The sequence below is a fragment of the Mauremys mutica genome, chromosome 13, assembly GCF_020497125.1.
Source record: "Mauremys mutica isolate MM-2020 ecotype Southern chromosome 13, ASM2049712v1, whole genome shotgun sequence".
Taxonomy (NCBI): Eukaryota; Metazoa; Chordata; order Testudines; family Geoemydidae; genus Mauremys; species Mauremys mutica.
In genome coordinates, this window is record NC_059084.1 from 46,671,124 (window position 1) to 46,692,135 (window position 21,012).

The window sequence follows — 21,012 nt, forward strand, 5'->3', positions numbered from 1 at the left end:
GAGGGGGCACTGGGGGGTCCCAGCAGGGGGCACTGGGGGGTCCCAGCAGGGGTCGTTAGAGGGGTCCCAGCAGGGGGCACTGGGGGGATCCCAGCAGGGGGCGTTAGGGGGGTCCCAGGAGGGGGCACTGGGGGGTCCCAGCAGGGGGCGTTAGGGGGGTCCCAGCAGGGGGCACTGGGGGGTCCCAGCAGGGGGCGTTAGGGGGGTCCCAGGAGGGGGCGTTAGGGGGGTCCCAGGAGGGGGCGTTAGGGGGGTCCCAGCCCCCCCCATCCCCAGCCCCCCAGCCAGGCGCCGCGGAGCCGAGGTCACTGTATTTATTACATTGAAAACCAGAGAGAAACGGTGGAAAAGGCCACAAAGTCGGGGCCCAAACGTTGGGGGCCAGAGAACGGGGTTAAGGCATCAGAGCTCCCACCTCTGCCAGCAGGGGGCGCTGTGGGGAGCGGGACGGGGGGAGCGGGATGGGGGCAGCGGGGGGGGCCGTGGGGAGCGGGGGCGGGGGAGGCGCCGTGGGGCGCAGTGCAGAGCAGGAGGGGGCCGTGGGGAGCGGGGGCCGTGGGGAGCGGGACGGGGGGAGCGGGATGGGGGCAGCGGGGGGGGGCCGCAGGGAGCGGGACGGGGGGAGCGGGATGGGGGCAGCGGGGGGGCCGTGGGGGAGCGGGGGCGGGGGCGGGGGAGGCGCCGTGGGCCCCGTGGGGCGCAGTGCAGAGCAGGAGGGGGCCGTGGGGAGGGGGGCGGGGGCAGCGGGATGGGGGCAGCGGGGGGGCCGTGGGGGAGCGGGGGCGGGGGAGGTGCCGTGGGGCGCAGTGCAGAGCAGGGCGGGGGGCTCAGTGGTGGGGCTGGGAGGGGGCCCCGGCGTCGCACATGGGCTCCAGCTGCTCCGGGCGCTCGGGGTCGGGGGGCTCCATCTCGGGGTACACGACCCCACACAGCTTCTGGGCCACCCGCGTCACCGCCGCTGGGGGGGGACAGGGGGTTAGAGAGCCGGGGCCCTTCCTCCAACCCCCCCGGCTGTGTCCTCCGCCCCCCCCCGCCCGGCTGTGCCCCTCCCCCCCCGGCCCAGCCACGCCCCTCCCCCCGCCCACGCCCTCGGCCCCCCCGGCCGGCTGTACCCCTCCCCCCCCACCCGGCCGCGCCCTCTGCCCCCCCCTGCCCGACCACGCCGCCTGCCCCCCCCGCCCGGCTGTGCCCTCGCCCCCCCCGCCCGGCTGTGCCCTCCGCCCCTCCCGGCCCAGCCCGGCCCCCTGCCCCCCCCTGCCCGGCCGCACCCTCCTACCCCCCCGCCCGGCCGCGCCCTCGCCCCCCCCGCCCGGCCGCGCCCTCGCCCCCCCCGCCCGGCCGCGCCCTCGCCCCCCCCCCCCAGCCGTGCCCCTCCCCACCGCCCGCCCCCCCGGCTCACCCAGGCCGGCGTGGAGGGCGGGCGGCTTGCGGCGCCAGGCCACGCCCAGCCCGTAGACGGGGGCCCCGCTCAGCAGGATGGCCAGCCCCACGCCGCACACCACCGGCTCCGACCACAGGCTGAACAGCAGCAGGAAGGCCCAGAAGAGCAGGTAGAGGACCGGGAAGAACAGGCTGACCTGGGGGGACAGGGGGTCAGCTTGGGGGGGGCACACGGGGCACAGGGGCGGGGGCGGGCTCACCTTGATGGGCCGGGCCATGTGGGGCTGGGGGCGGGGCACAGGGGCGGGGGGCGGGCTCACCTTGATGGGCGGGGCCATGTGGGGCTGGGGGCGGGGCACAGGGGCGGGGGGCGGGCTCACCTTGATGGGCGGGGCCATGTGGGGCTGGGGGCGGGGCACAGGGGCGGGGGGCGGGCTCACCTTGATGGGCCGGGCCATGTGGGGCTGGGGGCGGGGCACAGGGGCGGGGGGCGGGCTCACCTTGGTGGGCCGGGCCATGTGGGGCTGGGGGCGGGGCACAGGGGCAGGGGGCGGGCTCACCTTGATGGGCCGGGCCATGTGGGGCTGGGGGCGGGGCACAGGGGCGGGGCACAGGGGCGGGGGGCGGGCTCACCTTGATGGGCCGGGCCATGTGGGGCTGGGGGTGGGGCACAGGGGCGGGGGGCGGGCTCACCTTGATGGGCCGGGCCATGTGGGGCTGGGGGCGGGGCACAGGGGCGGGGGGCGGGCTCACCTTGATGGGCGGGGCCATGTGGGGCTGGGGGCGGGGCACAGGGGCGGGGGGCGGGCTCACCTTGATGGGCGGGGCCATGTGGGGCTGGGGGCGGGGCACAGGGGTGGGGGGCGGGGGGCGGGCTCACCTTGATGGGCCGGGCCATGTGGGGCTGGGGGCGGGGCACAGGGGCGGGGGGCGGGCTCACCTTGATGGGCGGGGCCATGTGGGGCGGGGGCCGGGGCACAGGGGCGGGGGGTGGGCTCACCTTGATGGGCGGGGCCATGTGGGGCTGGGGGCGGGGCACAGGGGCGGGGGGCGGGCTCCCCTTGATGGGCCGGGCCATGTGGGGCTGGGGGCGGGGCACAGGGGCAGGGGGGCGGGCTCACCTTGATGGGCCGGGCCATGTGGGGCTGGGGGCGGGGCACAGGGGCGGGGCACAGGGGCGGGGGGCGGGCTCACCTTGATGGGCCGGGCCCGGTGGGGCGGGGGGGGGGGCACAGGGGCGGGGGGCGGGCTCACCTTGATGGGCCGGCCCATGTGGGGCTGGGGGAGGGGAACGGGGCCGGGGGCGGGCACACCTTGAAGGGCCGGGCCAAGTGGGGCTGGGGGCGGGGCACAGGGGCCGGGGGCGGGCTCACCTTGATGGGCGGGGCCATGTGGGGCTGGGGGCGGGGCACAGGGGCGGGGGGCGGGGGGCGGGCTCACCTTGATGGGCCGGGCCATGTGGGGCTGGGGGCGGGGCACAGGGGCCGAGGGGCGGGGGGCCGGCTCACCTAGATGCGCCGGGCCATGGGGGGATGGGGGCGGGGCACACGGGCAGGGGGGGGGGGGCGGGCTCACCTTGATGGGCCGGGCCATGTGGGGCTGGGGGCGGGGCACAGGGGCGGGGCACAGGGGCGGGGGGCGGGCTCACCTTGATGGGCCGGGCCATGTGGGGCTGGGGGTGGGGCACAGGGGCGGGGGGCGGGCTCACCTTGATGGGCCGGGCCATGTGGGGCTGGGGGTGGGGGAGGGGGCGGGGGGCGGGCTCACCTTGATGGGCCGGGCCATGTGGGGCTGGGGGCGGGGCACAGGGGCGGGGGGCGGGCTCACCTTGATGGGCGGGGCCATGTGGGGCTGGGGGCGGGGCACAGGGGCGGGGGGCGGGCTCACCTTGATGGGCGGGGCCATGTGGGGCGGGGGGCAGGGCACAGGGGCGGGGGGCGGGGGGCGGGCTCACCTTGATGGGCCAGGGAATGTGGGGCTGGGGGCGGGGCACAGGGGCAGAGGGGCGGGGGGCGGGCTCACCTTGGTGGGCCGGGCCATGTGGGGCTGGGGGCGGGGCACAGGGGCGGGGGGCGGGCTCACCTTGATGGGCCGGGCCATGTGGGGCTGGGGGCGGGGCACAGGGGCGGGGGGCGGGGGGCGGGCTCACCTTGATGGGCGGGGCCATGTGGGGCTGGGGGCGGGGCACAGGGGCAGAGGGGCGGGGGGCGGGCTCACCTTGATGGGCCGGGCCATGTGGGGCTGGGGGCGGGGCACTGGGGCGGGGGCGGGGGGCGGGCTCACCTTGGTGGGCCGGGCCATGTGGGGCTGGGGGCGGGGCACAGGGGCGGGGGGCGGGCTCACCTTGATGGGCCGGGCCATGTGGGGCTGGCGCCAGCGTAGCACAATCTGCCCGGCCACGGTCACCCCATAGAACAGGTAGTTGATGAAGCCCACGTAGTTGATCAGGGTGTAAATGTCGCTCGTCACCAGCATCAGCAGCGTGGACAGGCACTGTAGGGAGGGGGGCTATGGGGCGGGGCCATGGCAGACCCCGCCCCATCCCAGAGACCCCACCCACCACCACGCCGCAAGCCCCACCCCTGGGACTAGAGACCCGGTGCCCACTCTGCAAGCCACGCCCCTGATCCAGAGACTCCTCCCCCGTTTCCCAGGCTCCACCCCCTGCCCCAGTGACTCACGGTGAAGAGCAGGGCGGGGATGGGGGTGCAGCGCTGCATGTGGATCATGGCCAGCAGGCTGGGGAGGTGGCCCTCACGGGCTCCTGCGAAGAACAGCCTGTGGGGGGAGGGGAGACGTAAGGCGGGGGGGCTCTCGGAGCCATCAGTAGGGTTCAGGGTGAACGGCAGGCAGCGGGGAATGGGGGTCTGAGCTGGGGGAGGAGACTCCATCCCCTCCCCCCCCGGAGCAGGGTCGGGGGGTCACTCACCGGGAGGAGGTGAAGAGGGAGCCGTTGACACCCCCGAAGGTGGACAGGGCCACGGAGATGGGCATGATCCAGGCCATGACACCCAGCAGCTTCTCCCCAAACGTCTGGGGAGGAAAGAGGGGAGGAGTCAGGGGGAGGGGCTCAGGGCAGGGCTCAGGGGAGGGGCTCAGGGCAGGGGCAGGGCTCAGGGGAGGGGCTCAGGGGCAGGGGCAGGGCTCAGGGGAGGGGCTCAGGGCAGGGCTCAGGGGAGCGGCTCAGGCAAGGGGCAGGGCTCAGGGCAGGGCTCAGGGGAGGGGCTCAGGGCTAAGGGGGAGGGGCTCAGGGCAGGGGCTCAGGGCTCAGGGGAGGGACTCAGGGGCAGGGGCAGGGCTCAGGGGAGGGGCTCAGGGCAGGGGCTCAGGGCAGGGGCAGGGCTCAGGGGAGGGGCAGAGGGGCAGGGCTAAGGGGAGGGCTCAGGGCGGGGGTCAGGGCAGGGCTCAGGGGAGGGCTCAGGGCAGGGCTCAGGGGAGGGGCTCAGGGGAGGGCTCAGGGGAGGGCTCAGGGCAGGGCTAAGGGGAGGGGCTCAGGGGAGGGGCTCAGGGCAGGGCTCAGGGGAGGGCTCAGGGGAGGGGCTCAGGGCAGGGGCAGGGCTCAGGGGAGGGGCTCAGGGGAGGGGCAGGGCTCAGGGGAGGGGCTCAGGGCAGGGCTAAGGGGGAGGGGCTCAGGGCAGGGGCAGGGCTATGGGGAGGGGCTCAGGGCAGGGGCAGGGCTCAGGGCAGGGCGCAGGGGGAGGGGCTCAGGGGAGGGGCTCAGGGCAGGGCTATGGGGAGGGGCTCAGGGCAGGGCTAAGGGGAGGGGCTCAGGGCTATGGGGAGGGGCTCAGGGGAGGGGCTCAGGGCTCAGGGGAGGGGCTCAGGGCAGGGCTAAGGGGAGGGGCTCAGGGCAGGGGCAGGGCTCAGGGGAGGGGCTCAGGGCAGGGGCAGGGCCAAGGGGTGGGGCAAAGCAGAGGGCAGGGGCAGGGGCAGGGGCCAAGAGGAGGGGCTCTGGCTGTGGGCGGGGCTCAGGGCTGTGGGCGAGGCTCGGGGGCGGGGCTCAGGGCTGTGGGCGGGGCTCACCACGGCCACGGCGTTGGAGGCCAGCAGCTCCTGGGGCGACATGGCGGTGACGTAGGCTCTGTTGGTGGGGTTGGGGGGCTGGGGGTGGGGCTCGGGGGCGGGGCTCTGGCCGGGGGCGGGGCTCGGGGGCGGGGCTCAGGGCTGTGGGCGGGGCTCAGGGCTGTGGGCGGGGCTCACCATGGCCACGGCGTTGGAGGCCAGCAGCTCCTGGGGCGACATGGCGGTGACGTAGGCTCTGTTGGTGGGGTTGGGGGGCTGTGGGCGGGGCTCGGGGGCGGGGCTCAGGGCTGTGGGCGGGGCTCTGGCCGGGGGCGGGGCTCACCACGGCCACGGCGTTGGAGGCCAGCAGCTCCTGGGGCGACATGGCGGTGACGTAGGCCACGTTGGCGAAGACGTAGACGAAGGTCACCAGGGGGATGGAGATGAAAATGGCCCGCGGCAGGTTCCTGGGGAAGGGGCAGTGTGAGTACGCACAGCCCCCCGGACGCCGGGGTCCCCCCAAGGCAGATGCCATCCCTCGGACGCCGGGGTTCCATATAAGGGGGCACTGTGACCCCAGGGAAGGGAGGGACTGACGTCGGCAGTGCCCAGACGTCAGGGTTCGCCAGCCGCGAACTGACAGCGGGGGTGGGGGGCTCGGACGCCGGGGTTTCCCGGCCGGGCGCTGACAGCGGGGGTGGGGGGCTCGGACGCCGGGGTTTCCCGGCCGGGCGCAGACAGCGGGGGTGGGGGGCTCGGACGCCGGGGTTTCCCGGCCGGGCGCGGACAGCGGGGGTGGGGGGCTCGGACGCCGGGGTTTCCCAGCTGGGCGCGGACAGCGGGGGTGGGGGGCTCGGACGCCGGGGTTTCCCGGCCGGGCGCGGACAGCGGGGGTGGGGGGCTCGGACGCCGGGGTTTCCCGGCCGGGCGCTGACAGCGGGGGTGGGGGGCTCGGACGCCGGGGTTTCCCGGCCGGGCGCGGACAGCGGGGGTGGGGGGCTCGGACGCCGGGGTTTCCCGGCCGGGCGCGGACAGCGGGGGTGGGGGGCTCGGACGCCGGGGTTTCCCGGCCGGGCGCGGACAGCGGGGGTGGGGGGCTCGGACGCCGGGGTTTCCCGGCCGGGTGCTGATAGCGGGGGTGGGGGTCCGGACGCCGGGGTCCCGTGCTGACCTGTAGGGGTCGACCAGCTCCTCGGTGACGTAGTTGAGGAAGTTCCAGCCGCCGTAGGCGAAGGAGCCCTGCAGGAACGCCAGCGCCACCGTGCCCACGTCCACCGGCGCGAAGGCCTCGAAGGCGTGCCGCGGCTCCAGCCAGTAGTACTGCCCTGCGCACGGGCAGCACCCGGCATGGGTACCCTGCCCCCGGTGCCCACCCTGCGCCCAGCCGGCCTGGCTGTGCCAGGGCCCCCCAGTGCCCACCCTGCGCCCAGCCGGTCTGGCTGAGCCACTGCCCCCCGGTGCCCACCCTGCGCCCAGCCGGCCTGGCTGTGCCACTGCCCCCCGGTGCCCACCCTGCGCCCAGCCGGCCTGGCTGTGCCACTGCCCCCCGGTGCCCACCCTGCGCCCAGCCGGCCTGGCTGTGCCACTGCCCCCCGGTGCCCACCCTGCGCCCAGCCGGCCTGGCTGTGCCAGGGCCCCCCGGTGCCCACCCTGCGCCCAGCCGGTCTGGCTGTGCCAGGGCCCCCCAGTGCCCACCCTGCGCCCAGCCGGTCTGGCTGTGCCAGGGCCCCCCGGTGCCCACCCTGCGCCCAGCCGGCCTGGCTGTGCCACTGCCTCCCAGTGCCCACCCTGCGCCCAGCCGGCCTGGCTGTGCCACTGCCCCCGGTGCCCACCCTGCACCCAGCCGGCCCGGCTGTGCCACTGCCCCCCGATGCCCATCCTGCGCCCAGCCGGTCTGGCTGTGCCAGTGCCCCCCGGTGCCCACCCTGCGCCCAGCCGGCCTGGCTGTGCCACTGCCCCCCGGTGCCCACCCTGCGCCCAGCCGGCCTGGATGTGCCACTGCCCCCCCGATGCCCACCCTGCGCCCAGCCGGCCTGGCTGTGCCAGGGCCCCCCGGTGCCCACCCTGCGCCCAGCCGGCCTGGCTGTGCCACTGCCCCCCGGTGCCCACCCTGCGCCCAGCCGGCCTGGCTGAGCCACTGCCCCCGGTGCCCACCCTGCGCCCAGCCGGCCTGGCTGTGCCACTGCCCCCCCGATGCCCACCCTGCGCCCAGCCGGCCTGGCTGTGCCCATGCCCCCCGGTGCCCACCCTGCGCCCAGCCGGCCTGGCTGTGCCACTGCCCCCCGGTGCCCACCCTGCGCCCAGCCGGCCTGGCTGTGCCACTGCCCCCCGGTGCCCACCCTGCGCCCAGCCAGCCTGGCTGTGCCACTGCCCCCGGTGCCCACCCTGCGCCCAGCCGGCCTGGCTGTGCCACTGCCCCCGGTGCCCACCCTGCGCCCAGCCGGCCTGGCTGTGCCACTGCCCCCCGGTGCCCACCCTGCGCCCAGCCGGCCTGGCTGTGCCCATGCCCCCGCGGTGCCCACCCTGCGCCCAGCCGGCCTGGCTGTGCCACTGCCCCCCGGTGCCCACCCTGCGCCCAGCCAGCCCGGCTGCCCAGTGCCCCCCTGGTGCCCTGCCCTGTGCCCAGCCGGCCCGGGGGTCCCGGTGCCTGTCTCACCCTTGCAGATCTGCACGATGCCCATGATGATGATGAGCGCCAGGGCCAGCAGCTTCCCGGCCGTGAAGACGTCCTGCACCCGCGTCGCCCAGCGCACGCTGGCACAGTTCACCCACGTCAGCAGCACTGGGGGCAGAGGGAGGGCTCAGGGTCGGCCCCGCGCCTGGAGCTGCTCGCTGTGGGGATCTCAGCCAGCCCCGGACGCCTGGGTCCCATGGCCAGGCTGCTGCAAGGGCGGGGGGGGTGAGGAGTCCAGGAAAACCAGGGGGGAGGGGCTGGCCCCAGGCCTCGACTGCACCAAACAGCCCATCCCCCCTGCCCCCACCTGGAACCTGACACCGGGACAGGCAGAGCTGGGGGGGGAGGTTCCCCCTCTTGCTGCAGGGTGCAAACAACTCCCCGCCCGGCCCCCCCGAGCCCCCCCCGCCCGGCCACGCCCCCCAGAGCCACCCCCGCTCGGTCCCCCCTGCCGGCCACGCCCCCCGCACCCCCACACCTTCCCACACCCCAACACCCTCCACACCCCCGCTCATTACCCCCTGCCGGCCACGGCCCCACCCCCCCGCACCCCCACACCCTCCACACCCCCGCTCGTTACCCCCTGCCGGCCACGCCCCCCGCACCCCCACACCCCAACACCCTCCACACCCCCGCTCGGTCCCCCCTGCCGGCCACACCCCCACCCCCCCGCACCTTCCCACACCCCAACACCCTCCACACCCCCGCTCGTTACCCCCTGCCAGCCACGGCCCCACCCCCCCGCACCCCCACACCCTCCACACCCCCGCTCGGTCCCCCCTGCCGGCCACGCCCCCACCCCCCCGCACCTTCCCACACCCCAACACCCTCCACACCCCCGCTCAGTCCCCCCTGCTGGCCACGCCCCCCCGTACCCCAACACCCCCAACACCCCCCCACACCGCCGCTCGGTCCCCCCTGCCGGCCACATCCCCTGTACCCCAACTCCCCCCGCACCTTCCCACACCCCAACACCCTCCACACCCCCGCTCAGTCCCCCTGCTGGCCACGCCCCCCCGTACCCCAACACCCCCAACCCCCCCCCACACCGCCGCTCGGTCCCCCCTGCCGGCCACATCCCCTGTACCCCAACTCCCCCCCGCACCTTCCCACACCCCAACACCCTCCACACCCCCGCTCAGTCCCCCCTGCTGGCCACGCCCCCCCGTACCCCAACACCCCCAACACCCCCCCACACCGCCGCTCGGTCCCCCCTGCCGGCCACATCCCCTGTACCCCAACTCCCCCCCGCACCTTCCCACACCCCAACACCCCCCCACACCCCGCACCCCGCACCCCCGCTCAGTCCCCCCTGCTGGCCACGGCCCCCCGTACCCCAACACCCCCCCACACCCCCAGACCTAACACCCAGACAGGAAACCGTGCCCCAGATAACACCCCGTTGGTGCCCCTCACACCTGCGGCCTCTTAGCCCAGCCCTGCCCTGCCCCCCCCGGTCTGCCGGTGCCCCTCACTCCCGACCCGCAGCCCCTGCCCCCCCAGCCCTGCCGGTGCCCCTCACTCCCGACCCGCAGCCCCCGCTAGCCCTGCCCTGCCCCCCCCCATCCTGCCGGTGCCCCTCACTCCCGACCCGCAGCCCCTGCTAGCCCAGCCCTGCCCCCCCCAGCCCTGCCGGTGCCCCTCACTCCCGACCCGCAGCCCCTGCTAGCCCAGCCCTTCCCCCCACAGCCCTGCCTTTGCCCCTCACTCCCGACCCGCAGCCCCTGCTAGCCCGGCCCTGCCCCCCCCATCCTGCCCGTGCCCCTCACTCCCGACCCGCAGCCCCTGCTAGCCCGGCCCTGCCCCCCCCATCCTGCCCGTGCCCCTCACTCCCGACCCGCAGCCCCTGCTAGCCCGGCCCTGCCCGTGCCCCTCACTCCCGACCCGCAGCCCCAGCCAGGGAGCGGCAGGACACAGGGACACACGCCCGCACTGACTCAGCGACGGCCCCCCCGGGTGCCAGCGGGAGCCCCGGTGGCGGCACTGGCTTGGCAGGGGTACTCACGCAGACACACCCCCGCCAGCAGGCGGAGCCCCCCCTCGGGCGCCAGGCAGGTGGGGAACAGCGGGTGCAGCACGTAGTTGGCGAACGTGAGGGCAATGACGGCCTGGTTGGTGGGGTAGATCACCAGCACCGCGATCCACAGCCGCAGGAACCTGGGGGGCACAGCAGGGCGTGAGAGGGGGTCTGGGCCCCGCTGCCCCCCGCCGGCCGCCCGGGGCCTCTCCTCCTTACCCAGCCAGCCCCCCGAAGATGTCCTTGACGTAGGAGTAGTCGCCGCCGGACTTGGGGATGGTGACGCCCAGCTCCGCGTAGCACAGCGCCCCCACGGCCGTGATCAGCCCCGTGATGATCCACACCAGCAGGGCCAGCCCCACGGAGCCCGCGTTCTCCAGCACGCCCTTCGGTGACACGAAGATCCCCGACCCAATGATGTTACCTGGGGAGGGAGCAACGGGGATGGAGGTTAGAGACAGGGCTGCCCCGCCGCTGCCTGAGTCTGCCGAGAGCCTGGGGCAGTCGCTTGGAGAGGTGTGAACTACCCTGCTGCTGCCTGAGTCTGCCAAGAGCCTGGGCCAGTCACTCGGAGAGGTGTGAACTACCCTGCTGCTGCCTGAGTCTGCCGAGAGCCTGGGCCAGTCGCTCGGAGAGGTGTGACCTGCCCCGCCGCTGCCTGAGTCTGCCGAGAGCCTGGGGCAGTCGCTCGGAGAGGTGTGAACTACCCTGCCGCTGCCTGAGTCTGCCGAGAGCCTGGGCCAGTCGCTCGGAGAGGTGTGACCTGCCCCGCCGCTGCCTGAGTCTGCCGAGAGCCTGGGGCAGTCGCTCGGAGAGGTGTGAACTACCCTGCCGCTGCCTGAGTCTGCCGAGAGCCTGGGCCAGTCGCTCGGAGAGGTGTGAACTACCCTGCCGCTGCCTGAGTCTGCCAAGAGCCTGGGGCAGTCGCTCGGAGAGGTGTGAACTACCCTGCTGCTGCCTGAGTCTGCCAAGAGCCTAGGCCAGTCGCTCGGAGAGGTGTGAACTACCCTGCCGCTGCCTGAGTCTGCCAAGAGCCTGGGCCAGTCGCTCGGAGAGGTGTGAACTACCCTGCCGCTGCCTGAGTCTGCCAAGAGCCTGGGGCAGTCGCTCGGAGAGGTGTGAACTACCCTGCTGCTGCCTGAGTCTGCCAAGAGCCTGGGCCAGTCGCTCGGAGAGGTGTGAACTACCCTGCTGCTGCCTGAGTCTGCCGAGAGCCTGGGCCAGTCGCTCGGAGAGGTGTGACCTGCCCCGCCGCTGCCTGAGTCTGCCGAGAGCCTGGGGCAGTCGCTCGGAGAGGTGTGAACTACCCTGCCGCTGCCTGAGTCTGCCGAGAGCCTGGGCCAGTCGCTCGGAGAGGTGTGACCTGCCCCGCCGCTGCCTGAGTCTGCCGAGAGCCTGGGGCAGTCGCTCGGAGAGGTGTGAACTACCCTGCCGCTGCCTGAGTCTGCCGAGAGCCTGGGCCAGTCGCTCGGAGAGGTGTGAACTACCCTGCCGCTGCCTGAGTCTGCCAAGAGCCTGGGGCAGTCGCTCGGAGAGGTGTGAACTACCCTGCTGCTGCCTGAGTCTGCCAAGAGCCTAGGCCAGTCGCTCGGAGAGGTGTGAACTACCCTGCTGCTGCCTGAGTCTGCCGAGAGCCTGGGCCAGTCGCTCGGAGAGGTGTGACCTCCCCCGCCGCTGCCTGAGTCTGCCGAGAGCCTGGGGCAGTCGCTCGGAGAGGTGTGAACTACCCTGCTGCTGCCTGAGTCTGCCGAGAGCCTGGGGCAGTCGCTCGGAGAGGTGTGAACTACCCTGCTGCTGCTGCCTGAGTCTGCCGAGAGCCTGGGCCAGTCGCTCGGAGAGGTGTGACCTGCCCCGCCACTGCCTGAGTCTGACCAGAGCCTGGGGCAGTCGCTCGGAGAAGTGTGAACTACCCCGCCGCTGCCTGAGTCTGCCGAGAGCCTGGGCCAGTCGCTCGGAGAGGTGTGAACTACCCTGCTGCTGCCTGAGTCTGACCAGAGCCTGGGCCAGTCACTCGGAGAGGTGTGAACTACCCTGCTGCTGCCTGAGTCTGCCGAGAGCCTGGGGCAGTCGCTCGGAGAGGTGTGACCTGCCCTGCCGCTGCCTGAATCTGCCAAGAGCCTGGGCCAGTCGCTCGGAGAGGTGTGAACTACCCTGCCGCTGTCTGAGTCTGCCGAGAGCCTGGGGCAGTCGCTCGGAGAGGTGTGAACTACCCTGCCGCTGCCGGAGTCTGCCGAGAGCCTGGGGCAGTCGCTCGGAGAGGTGTGAACTACCCTGCCGCTGCCTGAGTCTGCCGAGAGCTTGGGGCAGTCGCTCGGAGAGGTGTGACCTGCCCTGCCGCTGCCTGAGTCTGCCAAGAGCCTGGGCCAGTCGCTCGGAGAGGTGTGAACTACCCTGCCACTGCCTGAGTCTGCCGAGAGCCTGGGCCAGTCACTCAGAGAGGTGTGAACTACCCTGCCGCTGCCTGAGTCTGCCGAGAGCTTGGGGCAGTCGCTCGGAGAGGTGTGACCTGCCCTGCCGCTGCCTGAGTCTGCCGAGAGCCTGGGCCAGTCGCTCGGAGAGGTGTGAACTACCCTGCCGCTGGCTGAGTCTGCCGAGAGCCTGGGCCAGTCGCTCGGAGAGGTGTGAACTACCCTGCTGCTGCCTGAGTCTGCCGAGAGCCTGGGCCAGTTGCTCGGAGAGGTGTAAACTACCCTGCTGCTGCCGGAGTCTGCCGAGAGCCTGGGCCAGTTGCTCGGAGAAGTGTGAACTACCCTGCTGCTGCCTGAGTCTGCCGAGAGCCTGGGCCAGTCACTCAGAGAGGTGTGAACTACCCTGCTGCTGCCTGAGTCTACCCAGAGCCTGGGCCAGTCGCTCGGAGAGGTGTGAACTACCCTGCCGCTGCCGGAGTCTGCCGAGAGCCTGGGCCAGTCGCTCGGAGAAGTGTGAACTACCCTGCTGCTGCCTGAGTCTGCCGAGAGCCTGGGCCAGTCGCTCAGACAGGGGTGACCTGCCCCCTGCATCTCAGGGGAGTGTTATCTCTGGAGTCTAATGATAACATTTTAAATGTCACCCCACATCCCCTCCGCTAGCCGTGCCTCCATCCCCCCCCCATACACATCCCCGTCTCTCTCCCCAGCCAGCCGCCCTCTTTCCTGGCTCCATTAGCAAATTCCAGGGCTGCGGCTGTGGGTGGGAGCCCGGGTGGGGGTGGTGGAGCAGCATGGCTTCCGGGGGGGGGTACAGCATTACAAGGGGGGGGCCAGGCTGCGGGGGCAACGGGAGATGGGGTTTTGCTGGGGACGGCAGTGGAGGGAAGGGGAGGGGGCCAGAGGGCCCAGGGCCTGGTGGGGGGATGGGGCCTCTAGACTCAGAACTAGCCCCCTCATTAGCAACCACCCCTTCATTAACGATCGCCATGGCAACTCAAGCAGCCTCACAAAGAGGGTGCCCCTCACTCCCGACCTGCAGCCCCGCCTCTTGGCTGGCAGAGAAGTGGGGGGCACCCCCACTAGGGGGAGCCGCAGGGGAAGGGGCATGGGGGGGCGGGATCCTGGCTGGGGGGAGGGAGGGAGGGATGCGGGAAGGGAAGGAGTCGGGCAGAGTCCGGAACTGTAATCTTATCAGGCGAGATTTCCCCCATAAACTGGGCCATGGGGAGGGACTCTGACCCGGTGGGGGGAAGGGGCACAGGCAGGGCTGGGGGGCAGGGCTGGGCTAGCAGGGGCTGCGGGTCGGGAGTGAGGGGCACCGGCAGGGCTGAGGGGGGCAGGGCTGGACTAGCAGGGGCTGCGGGTCGGGAGTGAGGGGCACCAGCAGGATGTGGGGGGGGCAGGGCCGGGCTAGCAGAGGCTGCGGGTCGGGAGTGAGGGGCACCAGCAGGATGTGGGGGAGGCAGGGCCGGGCTAGCAGGGGCTGCGGGTCGGGAGTGAGGGGCACTGGCAGGATGGGGGGGCAGGGCTGGGCTGGCAGGGGCTGCGGGTCGGGAGTGAGGGGCACCAGCAGGATGTGGGGGGGCAGGGCCGGGCTAGCAGGGGCTGCGGGTCGGGAGTGAGGGGCACCAGCAGGATGTGGGGGGGCAGGGCCGGGCTAGCAGGGGCTGCGGGTCGGGAGTGAGGGGCACCGGCAGGATGGGGGGGCAGGGCTGGGCTGGCAGGGGCTGCGGGTCGGGAGTGAGGGGCAGGGCAGGGGCTGAGTAGGGGGCTGGGCCTGTCTCAGAGCCCCCCACCTCCCCCTCCCATGCGCTGGCGTCTCCAGGCACCTGCTGAGCGGCGCCATCTGGAGCAGGATTAATGGAGCCGCCAGGAATTCACGCTCCAGGGCTCCGATCCATCCGAGCGGAAAACAGCGCCGACCCCGTCTCCTGCTACTGCAGGCTGCGGCGTCCGGCTCTGGGGTGGGGGCTGGTTATACGGGGACCCCTCGCCCAGTGCTGAGATGCGGCTGGCTCTGGGGTGGGGGCTGGTTACACAGGGACCCCTCGCCCCGTGCTGAGATGCGGCTGGCTCTGGGGGGGGGCTGGTTATACGGGGACCCCTCGCCCGGTGCTGAGATGCGGCTGGCTCTGGGGTGGGGGCTGGTTATACGGGGACCCCTCGCCCCGTGCTGAGATGCGGCTGGCTCTGGGGTGGGGGCTGGTTATACGGGGACCCCTCGCCCCGTGCTGAGATGCGGCTGGCTCTGGGGTGGGACCACGGGCTGGTTATATGGGGACCCCTCGCCCGGTGCTGAGATGCGGCTGGCTCTGGGGTGGGACACGGGCTGGTTACACGGGGACCCCTCGCCCGGTGCTGAGATGCGGCTGGCTCTGGGGTGGGACACGGGCTGGTTACACGGGGACCCCTCGCCCGGTGCTGAGATGCGGCTGGCTCTGGGGTGGGACACGGGCTGGTTACACGGGGACCCCTCGCCCGGTGCTGAGATGCGGCTGACTCTGGGGTGGGACACGGGCTGGTTATACGGGGACCCCTCGCCCAGTGCTGAGACGCGGCTGGCTCTGGGGTGGGGGCTGGTTATACGGGGACCCCTCGCCCGGTGCTGAGATGCGGCTGGCTCTGGGGTGGGACACGGGCTGGTTATACGGGGACCCCTCGCCCGGTGCTGAGATGCGGCTGGCTCTGGGGTGGGACACGGGCTGGTTACACGGGGACCCCTCGCCCGGTGCTGAGATGCGGCTGGCTCTGGGGTGGGACACGGGCTGGTTATACGGGGACCCCTCGCCCGGTGCTGAGACGCGGCTGGCTCTGGGGTGGGGGCTGGTTATACGGGGACCCCTCGCCTGGTGCTGAGATGCGGCTGGCTCTGGGGGGGGACACGGGCTGGTTATACGGGGACCTCTCGCCCGGTGCTGAGATGCGGCTGGCTCTGGGGTGGGACACGGGCTGGTTACACGGGGACCCCTCGCCCAGTGCGGAGATGCGGCTGGCTCTGGGGGGGGGCTGGTTATACGGGGACCCCTCGCCCGGTGCTGAGATGCGGCTGGCTCTGGGGGGGGGCTGGTTATACGGGGACCCCTCGCCCAGTGCTGAGATGCGGCTGGCTCTGGGGGGGGGGCTGGTTATACGGGGACCCCTCGCCCAGTGCTGAGATGCGGCTGGCTCTGGGGTGGGGGCTGGTTATACAGGAACCCCTCGCCCAGTGCTGAGATGCGGCTGGCTCTGGGGGGGGGCTGGTTATACGGGGACCCCTCGCCCGGTGCTGAGATGCGGCTGACTCTGGGGTGGGACATGGGCTGGTTATACGGGGACCCCTCGCCCAGTGCTGAGATGCGGCTGGCTCTGGGGTGGGGGCTGGTTATACAGGGACCCCTCGCCCGGTGCTGAGATGCGGCTGACTCTGGGGTGGGACACGGGCTGGTTATACGGGGACCCCTCGCCCAGTGCTGAGATGCGGCTGGCTCTGGGGTGGGGGCTGGTTATACGGGGACCCCTCGCCCAGTGCTGAGATGCGGCTGGCTCTGGGGGGGGGGGCTGGTTATACGGGGACCCCTCGCCCAGTGCTGAGATGCAGCTGACTCTGGGGTGGGACACGGGCTGGTTATACGGGGACCCCTCGCCCAGTGCTGAGATGCGGCTGGCTCTGGGGGGGGGCTGGTTATACGGGGACCCCTCGCCCAGTGCTGAGATGCGGCTGGCTCTGGGGGGGGGCTGGTTATACGGGGACCCCTCGCCCAGTGCTGAGATGCGGCTGGCTCTGGGGGGGGGCTGGTTATACGGGGACCCCTCGCCCAGTGCTGAGATGCGGCTGGCTCTGGGGTGGGGGCTGGTTATACGGGGACCCCTCGCCCGGTGCTGAGATGCGGCTGGCTCTGGGGTGGGGCCTCCTCGCTGGGTGAGGGGCTGTGCGGGGGGGTGGCGCTGGCAGCACTGGGAGCACTAATCGGATCAGAATAACAGGAGCAGGAGGTGACAGGCAGCTCTAGGCTATTTATAGAGCCAGCCAGGCCGGGGTGGGGGATGGGGAAAGGAGAGACAGGAGAGAACGAGGCAGCGACATGGGGGGGGCAGTGGCCCCATTGACCAGAGTTGGGGTCTCTCCCCCCCTGCACCCCCCCCCACTCACCTACGATGATGCCGCAGGCGCTCACTAGCCCGATCTCCTTCTTGAGGCCCACGCCAGCCTCTGCCGGCTGCTCTGAGCCATCTGCGGCCTTCTCGGAACCGCCCCGGCGCCGCGCACCCTCCTCCATGGTAGGGGACCAGAGCAGACGGTGCTGGGGAACACTGGGCACCACTCCGGAGTGGATCCGGAGCCAGCTGGGTCCTAGAAGTGGGCTGCTTCGGAGTCACTTGTACTGGACACGTATGCCTGGGAACTGGGCTCGTTCTGGACTCAGATCTTCTAAAACCAGAATGGTCTTGTCCTGCTGGTTCTGAACTCAGATCTTTTAGAACCGGGGCGGTTCTGTGTATCTCCCTCCTGTTCTGGTTCTGGCTTCCTAGAACCCAGCTGGTTCTGTCTTCTTGGTTCTAGGCTTTGATCCCCTAGAACCAGGGTGGTTCTGTCTCTGTTGTTCTGGACTCAGATCTCCTAGAACCCTGCTGGTTCTGGTGTCCCTGGAGCTGGGCCAGTTCTGGGTTCAGATCCTCTAGAACCCAGATGGTTCTGGATTCCCTGGGACTGGGTTCGTTTTGTCTTGGTCTGAACCTTCTAGAACCCAGTTGGTTCTGGACTGGGACCGTTGTTCTGTTCACACTCTGTATCTGGTACCCTTAGAACCTGGCTGGTTTTGGGCCTCTGATTCTGGTGCCAGACACGCAGGTCCAGTTCCCTCTCACACCAGTTCTGTGCTTGTGTCCCCTAGAACTGGTCCAGTTCTGCCCCTGGCACTCTGGTTCTGACGGCAGCTGGTACTAGGCTCCTTCCAGAACCGGTCCAGTCCGAGTTCTCTGGAACCGGCCGCTCCGGCCCCTTGTTCGCGAAATCTCAGCCCTTGTCCCTCCTTGTTTACTCGTTCCCCTCTTCCGTCCTATCCCCGGCGGAGGAGGGGAGAGCGCGCAGCCTGGAAACCCGAGACCGGTTCGATCTCGCTCGGCTTCCTCCTTCTCGCCGCCTGCTTCCTTCCCGTGCTCCGGTTTACACGGGGCTCGCTAGCCCGGGACTATTCTCCTTCCAGCTGGGACTTGTCTCCTCCCCGGGGGCTTTTCTTGCTCCCCCTTTCCGGCGCCCCGCTCTCCCGCTGCACCTCTCGCTCGCTCGCTCGCCCGGAGGTTGTACAGGGCTCTCTTGCCCGGCACTCCTCCCCCGGGGAATTGCTCGCTCCCTCCTTCCAGCGCGGAGTTCTCCTTCTGCCAGGGGGGTTCTGCTCCCCGGGGCCCCTGGCTCTGGCTCGCTCCCTCGCTCTCACATGGGGCTGGAGCCCCGGCTCCCAGCGACCGACCCACGGGAGACCCAGACTCCTCCCCCGGCCTGCCCAGAGCCACTTCCCTTCTGCTGGCTACAGCCCTCTTTCAGTTCCTCCTCACTCCCGCTTTTCCTTTCCATCACTCCTCTTCTGTCTCCTTCTTTCCTCCTCCATCACTCCACTTCTGTCTCCTTCTTTCCTCCTCCATCTCTCCTCTTCTGTCTCCTTCTTTCCTCCTTTCCATCTCTCCTCTTCTGTCTCCTTCTTTCCTCCTCCATCACTCCACTTCTGTCTCCTTCTTTCCTCCTCCATCTCTCCTCTTCTGTCTCCTTCTTTCCTCCTCCATCACTCTACTTCTGTCTCCTTCTTTCCTCCTCCATCACTCCACTTCTGTCTCCTTCTTTCCTCCTCCATCTCTCCACTTCTGTCTCCTTCTTTCCTCCTCCATCTCTCCTCTTCTGTCTCCTTCTTTCCTCCTCCATCTCTCCTCTTCTGTCTCCTTCTTTCCTCCTCCATCTCTCCTCTTCTGTCTCCTTCTTTCCTCCTCCATCTCTCCTCTTCTGTCTCCTTCTTTCCTCCTCCATCACTCCACTTCTGTCTCCTTCTTTCCTCCTCCATCTCTCCTCTTCTGTCTCCTTCTTTCCTCCTCCATCACTCTACTTCTGTCTCCTTCTTTCCTCCTTTCCATCACTCCACTTCTGTCTCCTTCTTTCCTCCTTTCCATCACTCCTCTTCTGTCTCCTTCTTTCCTCCTCCATCACTCCACTTCTGTCTCCTTCTTTCCTCCTTTCCATCACTCCACTTCTGTCTCCTTCTTTCCTCCTTTCCATCACTCCTCTACTGTCTCGTTCTTTCCTCCTCCATCACTCTACTTCTGTCTCCTTCTTTCCTCCTCCATCACTCCACTTCTGTCTCCTTCTTTCCTCCTCCATCACTCCACTTCTGTCTCCTTCTTTCCTCCTTTCCATCATTCTACTTCTGTCTCCTTCTTTCCTCCTCCATCACTCCACTTCTGTCTCCTTCTTTCCTCCTCCATCACTCTACTTCTGTCTCCTTCTTTCCTCCTTTCCATCACTCCACTTCTGTCTCCTTCTTTCCTCCTTTCCATCACTCCTCTTCTGTCTCCTTCTTTCCTCCTCCATCACTCCTCTTCTGTCTCCTTCTTTCCTCCTTTCCATCACTCCACTTCTGTCTCCTTCTTTCCTCCTTTCCATCACTCCTCTACTGTCTCGTTCTTTCCTCCTCCATCACTCTACTTCTGTCTCCTTCTTTCCTCCTTTCCATCACTCCACTTCTGTCTCCTTCTTTCCTCCTCCATCACTCCACTTCTGTCTCCTTCTTTCCTCCTCCATCACTCCACTTCTGTCTCCTTCTTTCCTCCTTTCCATCATTCTACTTCTGTCTCCTTCTTTCCTCCTCCATCACTCCACTTCTGTCTCCTTCTTTCCTCCTTTCCATCACTCTACTTCTGTCTCCTTCTTTCCTCCTTTCCATCATTCTACTTCTGTCTCCTTCTTTCCTCCTTTCCATCACTCTACTTCTGTCTCCTTCTTTCCTCCTTTCCATCATTCTACTTCTGTCTCTTTCTTTCCTCCTCCATCACTCTACTTCTGTCTCCTTCTTTCCTCCTCCATCACTCCTCTTCTGTCTCCTTCTTTCCTCCTTTCCATCACTTCTCTACTGTCTCCTTCTTTCCTCCTTTCCATCACTCCTCTACTGTCTCCTTCTTTCCTCCTTTCCATCACTCCACTTCTGTCTCCTTCTTTCCTCCTTTCCATCACTCTACTTCTGTCTCCTTCTTTCCTCCTCCATCACTCTACTTCTGTCTCCTTCTTTCCTCCTTTCCATCACTCTACTTCTGTCTCCTTCTTTCCTCCTTTCCATCACTCTACTTCTGTCTCCTTCTTTCCTCCTTTCCATCATTCTACTTCTGTCTCCTTCTTTCCTCCTTTCCATCACTCTACTTCTGTCTCCTTCTTTCCTCCTTTCCATCATTCTACTTCTGTCTCTTTCTTTCCTCCTCCATCACTCTACTTCTGTCTCCTTCTTTCCTCCTCCATCACTCCTCTTCTGTCTCCTTCTTTCCTCCTTTCCATCACTCCTCTACTGTCTCCTTCTTTCCTCCTTTCCATCACTCCTCTACTGTCTCTTTCTTTCCTCCTCCATCACTCCACTTCTGTCTCCTTCTTTCCTCCTTTCCATCACTCCTCTTCTGTCTCCTTCTTTCCTCCTTTCCATCACTCCTCTACTGTCTCCTTCTTTCCTCCTTTCCATCACTCCTCTACTGTCTCTTTCTTTCCTCCTCCATCACTCCACTTCTGTCTCCTTCTTTCCTCCTTTCCATCTCTCCTCTTCTGTCTCCTTCTTTCCTCCTTTCCATCTCTCCTCTTCTGTCTCCTTCTTTCCTCCTCCATCACTCTACTTCTGTCTCCTTCTTTCCTCCTTTCCATCACTCTACTTCTGTCTCCTTCTTTCCTCCTTTCCATCACTCCTCTACTGTCTCCTTCTTTCCTCCTCCATCACTCTACTTCTGTCTCCTTCTTTCCTCCTTTCCATCACTCTACTTCTGTCTCCTTCTTTCCTCCTTTCCATCACTCCTCTTCTGTCTCCTTCTTTCCTCCTTTCCATCACTCTACTTCTGTCTCCTTCTTTCCTCCTCCATCACTCTACTTCTGTCTCCTTCTTTCCTCCTTTCCATCTCTACTCTTTTGTCTCCTTCTTTCCTCCTTTCCATCTCTACTCTTCTGTCTCCTTCTTTCCTCCTCCATCACTCTACTTCTGTCTCCTTCTTTCCTCCTTTCCATCACTCTACTTCTGTCTCCTTCTTTCCTCCTTTCCATCACTCCTCTTCTGTCTCCTTCTTTCCTCCTTTCCATCACTCCTCTTCTGTCTCCTTCTTTCCATCTCTCCTCTTCTCTCCTTCTTTCCTCCTTTCCATCACTCCTCTTCTGTCTCCTTCTTTCCTCCTTTCCATCACTCCACTTCTGTCTCCTTCTTTCCTCCTTTCCATCACTCTACTTTTGTCTTCTTCTTTCCATCACTCCTCTTCTGTCTCCTTCTTTCCTCCTCCATCACTCTACTTCTGTCTCCTTCTTTCCTCCTTTCCATCATTCCTCTACT

The 21,012-nt window shown here is 68.8% G+C and overlaps 1 protein-coding gene across 1 annotated transcript; it reads right to left on the minus strand.

The window, feature by feature from the left end:
- Positions 1-757: 757 nt before the first annotated feature.
- On the minus strand, positions 758-18,119 carry SLC7A8 (solute carrier family 7 member 8). Its single transcript, XM_044985593.1, has 11 exons — positions 16,611-18,119; positions 10,293-10,497; positions 10,062-10,213; positions 8,039-8,164; positions 6,554-6,707; positions 5,726-5,849; positions 4,310-4,413; positions 4,062-4,158; positions 3,724-3,873; positions 1,400-1,577; positions 758-958 (listed from the first exon to the last, which is right to left on the minus strand). Exons 1-11 carry the CDS (start codon positions 16,735-16,737, stop codon positions 828-830), a joined length of 1,548 nt encoding a protein of 515 aa, XP_044841528.1. The 5' UTR covers positions 16,738-18,119; the 3' UTR covers positions 758-827.
- Positions 18,120-21,012: the final 2,893 nt, after the last annotated feature.